This window comes from Heteronotia binoei, chromosome 8, assembly GCF_032191835.1.
Source record: "Heteronotia binoei isolate CCM8104 ecotype False Entrance Well chromosome 8, APGP_CSIRO_Hbin_v1, whole genome shotgun sequence".
In the NCBI taxonomy this organism is placed as follows: domain Eukaryota; kingdom Metazoa; phylum Chordata; class Lepidosauria; order Squamata; family Gekkonidae; genus Heteronotia; species Heteronotia binoei.
The window spans coordinates 74325268-74338671 of record NC_083230.1 but is presented as its reverse complement, the minus strand read 5'-3'; the positions used below and the strand labels follow the sequence as shown (position 1 = coordinate 74338671).

General features: G+C 44.0%; 1 protein-coding gene across 3 annotated transcripts in view; it reads right to left on the bottom strand.

Annotated features, from left to right (window-relative positions):
• Positions 1-12730, bottom strand: part of SCYL2 (SCY1 like pseudokinase 2) — a 47251-nt gene extending 34521 nt beyond the window's left edge. For 2 of the 3 annotated variants that reach the window (XM_060245239.1, XM_060245238.1), the window contains exons 1-5: positions 12533-12730; positions 9099-9303; positions 2408-2565; positions 1417-1561; positions 160-309 (exon numbers count right to left, since the gene is read on the bottom strand). In XM_060245239.1, the coding sequence (XP_060101222.1) occupies positions 160-309; positions 1417-1561; positions 2408-2565; positions 9099-9275 (630 nt within the window). In that variant the 5' untranslated portion in view covers positions 9276-9303; positions 12533-12730. The remainder of the gene's footprint in view (positions 1-159; positions 310-1416; positions 1562-2407; positions 2566-9098; positions 9304-12532) is intronic. The other variant, XM_060245240.1, reaches the window with a different exon arrangement.
• Positions 12731-13404: the final 674 nt, after the last annotated feature.

Sequence of the window (13404 nt, the reverse complement as noted above, 5' to 3'; positions counted from 1 at the left end):
CTGTGGTGACACATCAGTTTTAACACATAAAAGTCAACTGGTAGGAAACTTTTTTCCACTTCTCCAAAATCTACACTTTGCCTAAAATCAATTAGAAAAGTATCAGACCTTCAATCATCGCTTCAGTGTGCTTGGCAAGTAAGTTAAACACCTTGTTACCTCTTGCTCAGATGGATTTGTAGACTGAATACAGAAATCAAACCCCATAATTTTCCATGCTCCACTTTTATTCAAAATTAGATTTTCAGGAGTAAGATTACCATGGACCATTTTTACACTGCTATGTAGAAATGACAAGCCTTCAGAAACCTATAAGGAAGGAGATAACCCATGTCAAAGGATAACTTATGGTGCTCTTTTAACGTTGCTGAGTACTTGTATACTTTCCTATGCTGAGCTACTCTAGAGCTTTCTTCCTTAAAAAAAATATATTAGCCAGTAAACATAAAAAGATTTTAAGTTATGCTGAAATGTTTCACATACAATCCAAATGAAGTAATCTTACCCATTTAGTTACACAATATTTGGGATATGCTTGTCTTAATAGGTAGGTGGGCTGGGAATAGTACTCTATCACTAGGCCAAACTAGCCAGCACCTTGGAGGGGACCAGATTTTTCACCATCCTAACACTGTCTGTAATATGCTGCTCTTTAGTCCTCCCTGCCCCAAGCAAATGTTATTCACTTGAATGGAAAAAATGTAAACAAGAGCTAAAACCAACTTCATGGATGATCCCAAGGGTGTTCACAAGGTGCAGGGGAATTTTTTCCTTCCCCACCAGTTTTCTTTAATAGTTTTCATAAGGTGGGAAAGCTCAAGCCTGGACTGGGACAAGCATTTCTTTGTTTCCTTCTCTCGGATTCAGCTGTGCTCACAGTAGATTAAAGCAGTTTGCAATGGCTTTCCAAAAGATGTAAAGAACTTTCATATATTGGAAAGGCTTGCATGCTAAAGAACCGATAAGTAAAGAAGTCTAGGGAACACAAGGCAGCTGCTGGTTTGCAGTTTCCCTCCATAAAAACTGACGAAACAATTCCTGCAGATTGCTATGTTATAAAATAACAGGTAGCTATTGTGCAAGTTTTTTTTGAGGGGGGCGTTGTTGCAAGAATAGCAGTTCTAGTATTTTCTGTTTTTAGGCAAATCTTACGATCTTCTGGGATCTGATTCATATTACTTAATCAGATTCCAGAAGTTGGAGACAGAATTGGAAACTATAAGAGGAGGAAAAGGAAGAAAGTACATAAGTGCTACAGAATAAATGCAAGGTCCTACTCCTGCAAATATTTACACCAGTGGAACTCTAGTCATGTGCACGGCTCTGCTGAATTTGCTGATAAAGTTAGACTATTCATAACGCCAAAATATTCTATTCACCAAAGATAGGAAAATAAAAGAGATCTAAAATAAATACCTGAAGCAAGCCGTATTTTGTTTCCACATCATAAAGTTTGTATTCTTTGATGTCAGAGGGTACAGGTGAAGGAAGATTGTCCCAATTGCCGAGTACATTAGCTAAACTTGCACAAACTGGTTCTGTACAAAACGCCAAACAGTCCCTAAAAGAAGAAGAGTTGGTTTTATACCCCCTCTTCACTACCCAAAGGAGTTTCAGAGCAGCTTACAATTGCATTTCCTTCCTCTCCCCACAAGACACCCTGTGAGGTGGAGTGAGAGAGTTCTGAGAGAACTGTGACTGACCCAAAGTCACCCAGCTGACCTCATGTAGAGGAGAGGGGAATCAAACCCAGTTCTCCAGATCAGAGTCAAAACTGACAAATAAAAAAAAAACTCAAATACAATTCATAATAAAAATAAACTAGGTAAGTAGGGAGATTAAGACTGTTATGGCAGAGAAGCAATCAGACTATCCTGCAGGGAAAAAACGTATCAAAATATAATTACAAATATACATTTCGCACAATATTCATACTAAATAAAATAAACTGGGAAGGAAATGTGACCAGAAAAAGGAAGTGTACTTGGTATTGTGACAAAGGATGTTCAGGAAATAGCAACTGGTGCTGGCCTTTTCTGTTATGACATTATGTGACATTGAAGCACCACATGAACCACAGCAGACAAACCCAGAAATCAGCATAGACATGCCACCACTGTCCCATAGCCATAAGGATGTGTCCAAATAGCTTAAAATCTTGAGGGGACAGTGCAGAACTTGAGGTTTTTTGACAACATTCTTGAATTAGCCGGATAGATTTTTTGCCTCACACCAAGAACAAGAAAACAAGAATTAAAGATATATCTTAAATTATAAACAGTTGAAAAAAGCAGGCTCATTCTCTGGATGCAATTAGACCACCTTCAGAAAGTTATTCAAGCTAGATGAAATGAATATTAGCATATTTTTAAAAAATCAGGAACTATTTTAGTTAAAGAAAACTTGCCGAGATTCTTCTAATGGATGTTGCACAGTTAGCAGCCGAGGATGCCGAAGCCTTGTTAGCTGCTGAACTCCTCTTTTTAAAGAATCAATAATTTGATCTTTTTCAAATTTCTGATATTTGTCCATTAGCTTTTTATCAAAGACAAAAACTGCCACTTCCTAAAAAATAAGCCATAAAGTATAATTAAAAGAACATTCAAGAAACTGGTCTTTTAAAACTTTTGTGAATAACATATTATTTGCTTTGATTTTGAATGTTAAAGCAATAATTAGTTACTGCTAATCTAAGATTAAGAGCCCCATGGCACAGAGTGGTAAAGCTGAAGTACTGCGGTCGGAGCTCTCTGCTCACAACCTGTGTTCGATCCCAGCAAAAGTTGGTTCAGGTAGCAGGCTCAAGGTTGACTCAGGCTTCCATCCGTGGCTGGACCATGGCTGGACATCTCTGGGGCGGTCGCGGAGGCTGAGGAAGCGGAGTCGGGGGCTGGAGGAGCCGAGCCGCGGGCTTGAACTGCGAGCTGGAGGAGATGATAACAGTGCCGGACTAGCTGCGGGACTGTCCCCCTTACCCCCCTCCCTGTGTGGGAGTGTGACCTTGACTGGGGGGGAGTGCGGGACTGATTGGTGGCTGAAGGGTCTGGAAGAATATCGGAAGGGCCGAATTGAGTTGCTGACAGGCGGATTAGGGCGGAGGCTGTGGGACGAAAGGGACGCGGAGGGCTCATACCCTCCGGGCCCCCCGAGTCTGCACAGGGAGTTGCCCGAGTCTGCCGGTCGGCCAGTCGGCCATACAACTAACATAAGAACATTTCAATGACCCTTACCCAGCTATCTACTTCTCGGCAATTCCCCCCCCCCCCTTTTTACCGCTCTACAAGAATCAGGCTCCATATGGAAACAGTACGCCAGAAGAAAAAGATAAGAACACGGCAAAATAAGAACACTGCACTCATAGGCACTAGCACTTTAAAACCACTGCTCATTACTCAACTGTTTACATCCCCTTGTCCCTATCCCCTCGTCCCATCAGATCTGAACTGCCAATTGAGAGATATTATTTATTATTAGTTGTGGCTTATAGGCTATTTAAATTGGAGATTATTTATTGGCTAAAGTGAGAGTTGAATTATAGCGAATTAATTAGGGAAGAATTCATTGGGAGGGTTTTTTATGATTAAGGAGCTTTTGAAACTAAAAATTGATCTGTGGCAAATTGATTAAGGAAGGATAATTATTGGGGAGGGTTTTATAATTAATAAGCCTTTAGATTACATTAATTTAAATTTTAGCTAATAATTGCTGGGAAGTTTAGAGGGGATTTAGTTAAATAGCTAATTAGTAAACGGCAGATTAGTTAAAATAGATAGATCAGCTGGGAGGAGGGGGTGGAAGAGAGGGTAGTTGGACGGCTCCATCAATTTAGGGGGACATTAACAGGAGATGATTGACCTGGGGATTCCAGTGCTCCTGGGGAGGGGAAGATATGACGGTGGGACAAGGCAGAATTATAAAGGAAGGAGATCAAGACATAACAGTGCTCGACCCCCTTCCAGCCTTCGTCCCATCCCGACGGTGACAGGTAGTAGGGCCAGGTTGAATTACTCGCCTCCGTCACTGGTGTTATGCAACGCCAGGTCTATTAATAATAAGACCTCTGTCCTGCAGGAGTTCCTGACCGAACAGGACATGGACCTGGCTTGCGTGACCGAGACCTGGGTGCGCGAGGGGGAGACGGTGGCTCTCTCCCAGACCGTTCCCCCGGGATACTCGGTCTTTCACCAGTCACGGACTAGCGGGCGGGGTGGCGGGGTGGCACTTTTCATACGAGAGGCTTACTCCTTTAGGGCTCTTCCGGCTCCAGAGATCCCAGGCGTTGAATGTGTTGGCCTGATGTGGGATGTTGGGGAGGGGTTGGCGATCTAGCTGGTGTACCGACCGCCTAACACACCGGCCGGCGCCTTACCATCCCTGGTGGAGGCCGCGGCGGGCTGGGCGTTGGAGCACCCAAGGCTTTTGGTCTTGGGTGACTTCAATGTCCATGCCGACGACGTGGCATCCAGCCAGGCAATGGACCTGGTGTCATCCATGGCGACACTAGGACTCTCCCAGGTTGTTACAACACCCACTCATCAGGCGGGACACATGTTAGACCTGGTCTTTGCGACCGGAATATCAGTGACTGATATTGCAATGGAAGCAGTGCCATGGTCAGATCACTTTGCCCTTAAGGCCCGTATGGAGGTGTCACCCAAAACCCGTTTAGGCGGAGAGCGTATTTTAGCTCACCCGCGGAGCCTGATGGACCTGGAACGGTTCCTAACGGCTCTACGGGATACCTGGCCCGCTGGCAATTCCCTGGATGATCTGGTAGAGTCCTGGAACGATGGGCTCTCCAGGGCCATCGAGGAGATCGCACCCAGGCGCCCTCTGCGCCCCCGCCCGAAACCGTCGCCTTGGTTTAACTGGGAGCTGCGGCAACAAAAGCGGGGGCTCAGACGACTAGAGAGGCAATGGCGGCGTACTCGAGACGAAGCGACCCGAACATCTTATAGAGAGAGTTTGAAGGCCTATGAGATGGCAATCAAATCCGCAAAGAGAGCATTCTTTGCGGCTAAGATTGCGTCCGCAACTTCGCGCCCGGCACAATTATTCGACGTAATTAGAGGACTCACAACGCTGCCGCAAGGCAGGTTAAATTCTATTGAATTGGAAATTGGCTGTGAGGCTTTTGCGAAATTTTTTGCGGATAAAGTCGCGTCACTCCGCCCCGACTCCCCTGCCAGTTTGGAGACAGTTAGCGAACCTGAGGCCCCGAGCCTGTCTTCGGAGTATACTCTGGATGGCTTTGGCCCCCTCAGTCTGGAGGAAGTTGACAGGATTCTTGTATCTGCTCGCCCAACAACTTGTAAATTAGACCCATGCCCTTCCTGGCTTATTAAATCTTGCCAGGGGGATCTTAGATATCCTGTGCGGGATATCATAAATAGATCCCTAATGGAAGGGCACTTTCCAACGCCACTTAAAGAGGCTGTGGTCCGACCCCTCCTAAAAAAGCCATCTTTAGATCCGGCCCAATTGACACACTACCGGCCGGTTTCAAATTTGCCCTTCCTGGGTAAACTCATCGAGAGGGCAGTGGCGATGCAGTTACAGACTTTCCTGGAGGACACTTCCGTCCTTGACCCATTTCAGTCCAGCTTTCGCCCGGGACACGGGCGGAGACGGTGTTGGTTGCCCTAGTGGATGACCTTCAACGGCATCTGGATCGGGGTGGCTCGGCGGTGCTGATGTTGTTAGACCTGTCGGCTGCGTTCGACACAGTCGACCATCGGCTACTGACGTGCCGCCTCGCCGACGCGGGGATTCAGGGGTTGGCCTTACAGTGGCTCTCCTCTTTCCTGGAAGGTCGGGGACAAAGGGTCGCAATTGGGGGGGAGCTATCCCGGAGGCACACACTCGACTGTGGTGTGCCCCAGGGGGCGGTTCTCTCCCCGATGTTATTTAACATCTACATGCGGCCTCTTGCCCAGATTGCCCGAAGGTATGGGCTGGGGTGTCACCAGTATGCTGATGACACCCAGCTCTATCTACTGATGGACGGCCAGCCTGTCTGCGCCCCGGAAAATCTTGACCGGGCATTACGGGCCGTGGCTGAGTGGCTCAGACTGAGTGGGCTGAAGCTAAATCCTACGAAGACAGAGGTCCTTTGCTTGGGTCGCCGCGGCCTGGGGAGGGGGATCCCCCTGCCAGCTTTTGATGGTGCGCCGCTGATGGCGGCGGACAGGGTCAAGAGCTTGGGGGTGCTATTGGAGCCTTCCTTAAAGATGGAGGCTCAGATAGCAGCCGCTGCTAAGTCCGCATTTTTTCATCTTAGGCGGGCAAGGCAGCTGGCCCCCTTTCTGGAGCGCGACGACCTAGCAACAGTGATCCATGCTACGGTCACCTCAAGGTTGGACTACTGCAATGCCCTCTACATGGGGCTGCCCTTGTCTCGGACCCGGAAACTGCAGCTGGTGCAGAATGCCGCGGCCCGGCTGTTACTGGGTCTCCCAAAGTGGGGACACATCCGGCCGGGTCTCCGGACTCTGCACTGGCTTCCAGTGATATACCGAGTCCGGTACAAGGTGCTGGTTATCACCTTTAAAGCCCTATATGGCCTGGGACCTGCCTACCTGAAGGACCGTCTCTCCCCACATGTTCCCCAGAGAGCACTGAGGTCAGGAACACAAAATCTCCTCACTATCCCCGGGCCAAAAGAAGCCCGTCTGAAAGCCACCAGAGAAAGGGCTTTCTCCGTTATGGCCCCCGTATGGTGGAATCAGCTGCCGGAAGAGGTGAGGGCCCTGCGGGACTTGGCGCAGTTCCGCAGGGCCTGTAAGACGACCCTCTTCCGGCTAGCCTATACCTAGCCAGAATGACAACTGATGTAACTGGCCAGCCATCTGTTTACAGTAAATTGAAATATTCTGTTTTAAAGTTTTAACTGTTAAATATTTAATTGTTTTTATACCTGAAATTGTTTAAATTTTATGTTGATTAATTGTTGGAAGCCGCCCTGAGCCATCCGTGGGAAGGGTGGGATATAAATCCCAAATAAATAAATAAATAAATAAATCCTTCCGAGTTCGGTAAAATGAGTACCCAGCTTGCTGGGGGGAAAGTGTAAAAGGCAATGACAAACCACCTTGTAAAAAGTCTGCCGTGAAAACGTTGTGAAAGCAACGTCACCTCAGAGTCGAAAACGACTGGTGCTTGCACAGGGGACTACCTTTACCTTTACTCTAAGATTGCCATTCTGAATGTAGGTTTGTGATTGCATTACCTCTTCAGAAATTTTCTTCATAATATACTCAAATATGTCTACACTTTTAAAGGGTTGAGCTTGTTATGCCTTTACCAGGGGTATGAAAGACAACCATCTACTAGGTGAAGCGTTGCTGTTGTTACTGCATCTTTATGCTATGAAAAGATCCTCTGCTTGATCTAGTATCTCTAAATCAGATGTTAAAGGACTGTCAGTTAAAAAAAAAAAGCAGACCCTAAGAGTAATGGAAATTCATGGCTTCTGTGTTGTTACAATATGTCTGTAGCAAAAACAACTCAAGAATGAAGTTCAGGCCAAATCATCACTCTCCATGGAACTGAACAAAAATGGTAGCTTAACACTCGTAGTGTATAGAATAATAGCAAATGCAAACATTTGGATCTAAATAAGTTAGTTATGTAGTAACCTGTTTTTTAAGCAAAGCATAAAATAAAAAATTTAGAATGCAAAAGCGATAGAGGACAAAGACATATTTAAAACTTTTCTTACTCTACACTGTTCTATTTAGGAGCTTTACCTTTCCAAATTTTCAAATATTTGTATAACTATTTTAGATCCTCTGGGCAAAAAAAAATCATGTATGTGATCTGAAGTGGGAAAAATGATGGGAAGGGAAAGGTTAAGTATTCATTCTCCTCCTTGCAGCATTTCTCTATTTGAATTTCCACCTTTCAAAATAATCCTATTTTAAAAAAAGAGCCAGGTATTCTTAAATGCCTGGACATCATCCATTTATCTCATGGAAAAGGCCTATCTAAGTCCCATTTTCAAATGCTGCTATATCTTTTTTATTCCAGTAAACATCTGGGGCCCACCAAAATGACATTTTTAGCACTTTTTTTGTGTGTAGATGCTTGCGTGCTCGAAGTCATGGTGACCTCTGGTGATCCCTACTGGGGTCTGGGAATTTTTCAGAGAGGTGGCTGGATACATATGCCTCTGCGTCCCAGCCCTGGTATTCCTTTTGAGGTATCCCTCCAAGTATTTGGCAGAATTGGCCCTGCTTAGCTTCCAAAATCTGATGAGAACAGGCTTGCCTGAGCTATCCAGGGCAGGGCCAAAATTACATTTTAAACATTTTTTAGTTGGGCTTTTCTTTTTATCACTGATGATCTGGCAAGGTGGTCCTATTGTTTTAATATGAAGGCAGCTACTACACCAGGGCAAGTGTCAACAGTGAAGTCAGCAGCATGTAACAACAGCTGTAGAAACAAAGATTAATATTACCAATACTGATAGACACTCCAATAGAACCCTGGAAACTCTCCATCCACCACCAATGACCAGTCCCAGCATTGTTCACCAGTGACACCTCTACATTAAAGTACCATGTGACAACCAGTGTTCCCTCTAAACTGAGTTAGCATGAGCTAGCTCACAGATTTTTAGTCCCCAGCCCACACATTTTTGTCTTAGCTCAGAAAGGATGACTCCAGAGCACAATAATTTATGCAGTAGCTCACAATGTTAATGCCAGTTGCTTACAACTTTAATACCAGTAGCTCACAAAGCAGATTTTTGGCTCACAAGACTCTGCAGCTTAGAGGGAACACTGGTGACAACTCCTCCCTGCTAAAATCACGTATACCAAGGTGCATGTCATAGGCTTTCATTACTCCATTTCTATAGACCTAGAAGCGCAGAAGTAGGAAAACTGGTGATTGGGCACTTTGTGTAAATGTAGCACTTTGTACCAGCAATCAATATTGAGCAGTAATGAAAATAAAAAACAAATAGAGAGAAGACGGCTAACACTTGTCTTTTCAAAATATGTCCAACTACTAGCATGACCCTGAACACACATACAATTACAAATTACCATGATTAACTAATGTTAATGTATTTGGACTGCTTCTAACAACCTCACCTGTTTGGTAGACTTTTTAGTTCCATTAAAAATCTTCCAGGCAAGCCCACTGCCACCACTAGCAATATGTCGGCCAACATCAAATTCCCTGGTAACCGGATTTCCCATGACTGCACTAGTGACATCTGCAGTCACTTTCGTAACAGTGCTCTTCAATTTGTTTAGCACAGACTCCATTGTGACAACTGTTTGCTAGGACACTTGCCTACAAAGAAAAGAATTTTTTAAATTCTTGGCTGTTTTGCTAAAATGACATAAATTCTAAATAATGCTGACACAGTCCTCAAACAGAAAGAAGCATTTTTATTTATTTATTTATTTAGAATTTATATCCCGCCCTTCCCACGAATGGCTCAGGGCGGCTTCCAATAATGAATCCAACATAAAATTAAACAATATTTAGGCATGTAAAGGGTTAAACATTTAAAACAGATAAAACAGATAAAACCTTAAAATTAATAAATAATCCATATGTATATAAAAGAGATCTGGCAAGTACGTTAAGTTCTCAAGCTAGGTATAGGCTAGCCGGAAGAGGGTCGTCTTACAGGCCCTGCGGAACTGGACAAGGTCCCGCAGGGCCCTCACCTCTTCCGGCAGCTGATTCCACCATGTAGGGGCCATAACAGAGAAAGCCCTTTCTCTGGTGGATTTTTGAATAAGACTTGAATCAATCAGTATGAAAGACAAAAATTCAACCTTCATTATTAACTCATGACAACCAGACGATGTTTGAGTTCAGTGCTCTTTGAGCACCTTTAAGACCAACAAAGTTTAATTCTGTGTATAAGTTTTTGTGTGCAGATTCTATTGATTCTATTCTATTGCTTTGGACCAACATGGCCACCCACCTGAATCTATCTTCAGGACAACAAGGATATGTTTGCTTAAAATTTAGATGTTAAACATCAATCACTTTGACAAGTAGAATTTTTTTTTTTAAACTGGGGAATTAGAATCATCACAATGCTTAGACAGCCTAGATCAAGATATCAGTTAAAAGTTTGTCTAAGCCAATGAAGAAGTTCATTCAACCACTGCAGTGAGGATCCCCTGGAACATGTGAGAAGTGAAGATCAGGGATTTAATTTATCATTTTTTCCTCATTCCATTATAACAGGCAATAGCTGCATTCTTGTTAATTACAACCAAGTTTTGTGATTATCAGCCTTGTCTTCCACAAAGTAACTAACTAAGACACTGAAACATGTTCTGACTACTGTCAGATTCTCATATGGACAATTTCTACCAATTAACTCAGGTAAATTACCAGACACAAGATTCTTATCCTCTTAACTCTACAAGTGTACATCATTTTATGGTTTGAGAAATGTTTAAGACCCATTTAAGCTGCTCCATATTTTATGTCTGGCTTTGTTTCTGAATGCTGGTTTTTATTAACTTTTAGAATGTTTTAGATTTTTAATTATGTTTTATTTGTAAGGCACCTTTGGCACATTCCCCAGAGAAGCAGCATAAAACATTTCCAAATAAAATAAATAGCTTAGATAAGAAACTATGTGGAGTTGCTGGGAATCAGAGTGACCTGAATCATACTGTCAATACAGAATACCCTTCAATAAGACACTGCTCTGAAAAAAAATCAAAAGAGCACTGTGCATCTCTGCCAGTTCAATGGGTTACTCTTTAGTTCTAACTCTACAACATCACAGATGATTTGCCAAACTTGGCTTGGTTCAGAATATCCTCCAAATGGAGTAAAACAGATGAGCCACAGACTCATGGACTCCTTTGTATGTAGTGCCAATTTCAGCCTGCAGTTTAGTGCTAATCATAATTTGAAATGACATTTAAATCAGCAAACTATTGGTAGTACTTTTCCTCCAAACAATAACTGAAAACCATCTTTCAAAATGGGTTTCCAATTTGGGTTTTGAGAGAGCACTAATAATAGTTTGCCAAGTCAGATGATATGGCTGAACTGAAAACAGATGGGCAAGAAGATAGTATACAAGTTTATGGTTTGTTTCTGATGCTAAACCATGGTTTGGTAGATCCTCTGAACTGAGACTGTTTCTATACCCATAAAAAGGTTGTTAAATATTTTAGAAGCTGACCTATAAAGAAAATATACTCTTCATGAAAACGTCAACAATTGGAAGATTAGTGAAGATGACAAGGGATCTGAAAGCCAAATGCCCTCAAATTTGCTCACATAACTGGGCATGTTTAGCTTTGCTAAAAGGTTATAATGGATAAATAATTATAATTTTAAAACATGTAATGCAAATTCAGAAGAGAGGGAAGGGGTTACAATTTATCCACTGACGATATGACACCATGTCATATGCCAGAGATCACATAATCCAGTAAATTCTCTAAAATCTCTTGCCCTGAAAACCCTATTGGGTTGTTGCAAGTTGTCTATGATTTGATGGCAAAAAGAAAGGAATTCATGGAGCTATGCTAATCATCACAGGCTGGCATTTTTTTCTGGAAACAAGAAAATACTGTCCTGGATCTTGCCCCTAGAATTTAGAACAACTTTCCAGTGGGATCCTCTTACAGGAAAGTCAGCTCTTATTGCATTCTGTGTACATTTATCAGAACACTGATGCCAGTTAGAGCTTTCTGACAATGAAGTACAGACATGACAAAGGTTTCACTCTCAATGGGGTAGATCCCAAATAGATTCTTGCCCATGGGAGAAGGGGTGAGAGAAAGGGAGCAACTAAAAATGAGTTATCACAGGAAATTTGCAAAAATATAAAACTTTCAATGCCTCTGCCATATGAAACACAGGAGATTCATGATACCCTCCTATTCTACAACAAAAACCCATTTTCCTTACAGTAAGAGATCTGACTTAACACAATCACTTGTCTTCCTATGAGCTTTGTCCAGTGAAGAAATGAGATGTGACATATGCATGCACACAAATAAATTCCCTTTTGAATATCACACCTTTTGTTAATTCACAGAAGATATTGGAGAGTGTGCACTATTACAACAGCTTAGGCAGGAAGTTAAGTACGGTAAATCATATGACTAAATGCAGAACTGCTTTTAAAAAACCTTTCACATGTTGACTGCTGAAATTAGAACTACAACAAACACGCAAACCATCCCTGTGGTTGAATAAAGTCAGCAACACTTCCGTAAGCGTTTCTATATCGAACAAGCCCACCACGAGACTTGGAGCAGCCCTTCCCTCTTCACTTGAAGAGGATCTAAAGGCGTTTTAGCAGAAAGGACAGTGCTTTACCACTCCCCTTCAGTCCTCTGACAGTCCGAATTGCCTGGGATGGAGAATGACGTGGAGGCCCCAGCTCCCCTCTGTCCGCGCTCCCCAGCCAGCCAGGCCCTGCGCTTGTGGAGGAGTGGGTGGTACCTTCCTCTCCAGGGCATCCAGGCCAACCACCCCAAGTTCCACCAACGACAGCGAGGGCTCCGCGCTAGGCCCCACGGCTCACCTCCACCTGAAGAAAGGGCGCTGCCCCCACAGTGGGGCGTGGTTGACCAGCGCCGACCCGGCTCGCTTACTCCATGGCGGCGGCCAGATCAGCACAACCCCACATAACCCAGTCTACTCTAGCACACCCAGCCACTCTCCCTCTCTTTCGCTTCCGCCGACAAGAAATCGCCGCCGCCGCTGTCACTGAGAGGAAAAACAGGACGCGGCAGCTGCAGCCGGAAGTCGGGCTGGAGGAAACCCCGCCCACCGCCTCGCGCGTACACGGGCCATGGCGGCAAGTTTGACGCTCGGATTTTTAAAGTGGCTCCTGAGGCAGGGCGAGCTGAGTATGTGGTGGCGGTGTGCTAGTCCTGGTACTAGCTAGTGTTGCTCGGTTGTTGGTAGCTGCTTATTTTGTCTTTCCCGTGCGCTTTTGGTTTTCCTCCTTTTCTAAATCGGGATGGGATTTTTTTTCCAGGTGGGAGTTTAGTTGCAGCGGTAGCAGAGGATCGGCAACTATTTTTAATAACTTAATTCGCAGGGCTTCTTGAAGGCTAACACGTTTATTGAACAAAGTTTGAGTCCAGTGGCACCTTTAAGACCAACGAAGTTTAGTTATGAGCATCAGAAGAAGAAAAAGAGGTTGGATTTATACCCAGCCTTTCACTCGGAGTCTCAGAGCGTTTTATAATCTTTCCATTCCCCTCTCCACAACAAACATCCTGTGAGGTAGGTGGGGCTGAGAGAGCTTTTCCCCCAGAATTGCTCTTGAGGGAATAACTCTGACAACTATGACTGACCCAAGAACATTCAGCATCTGCATGTAGGAGGAGCGTGGAATCAAAACCGGTTCTCCCTTGTTAGAGTGCATGCACATGAAAGCTTACTCAG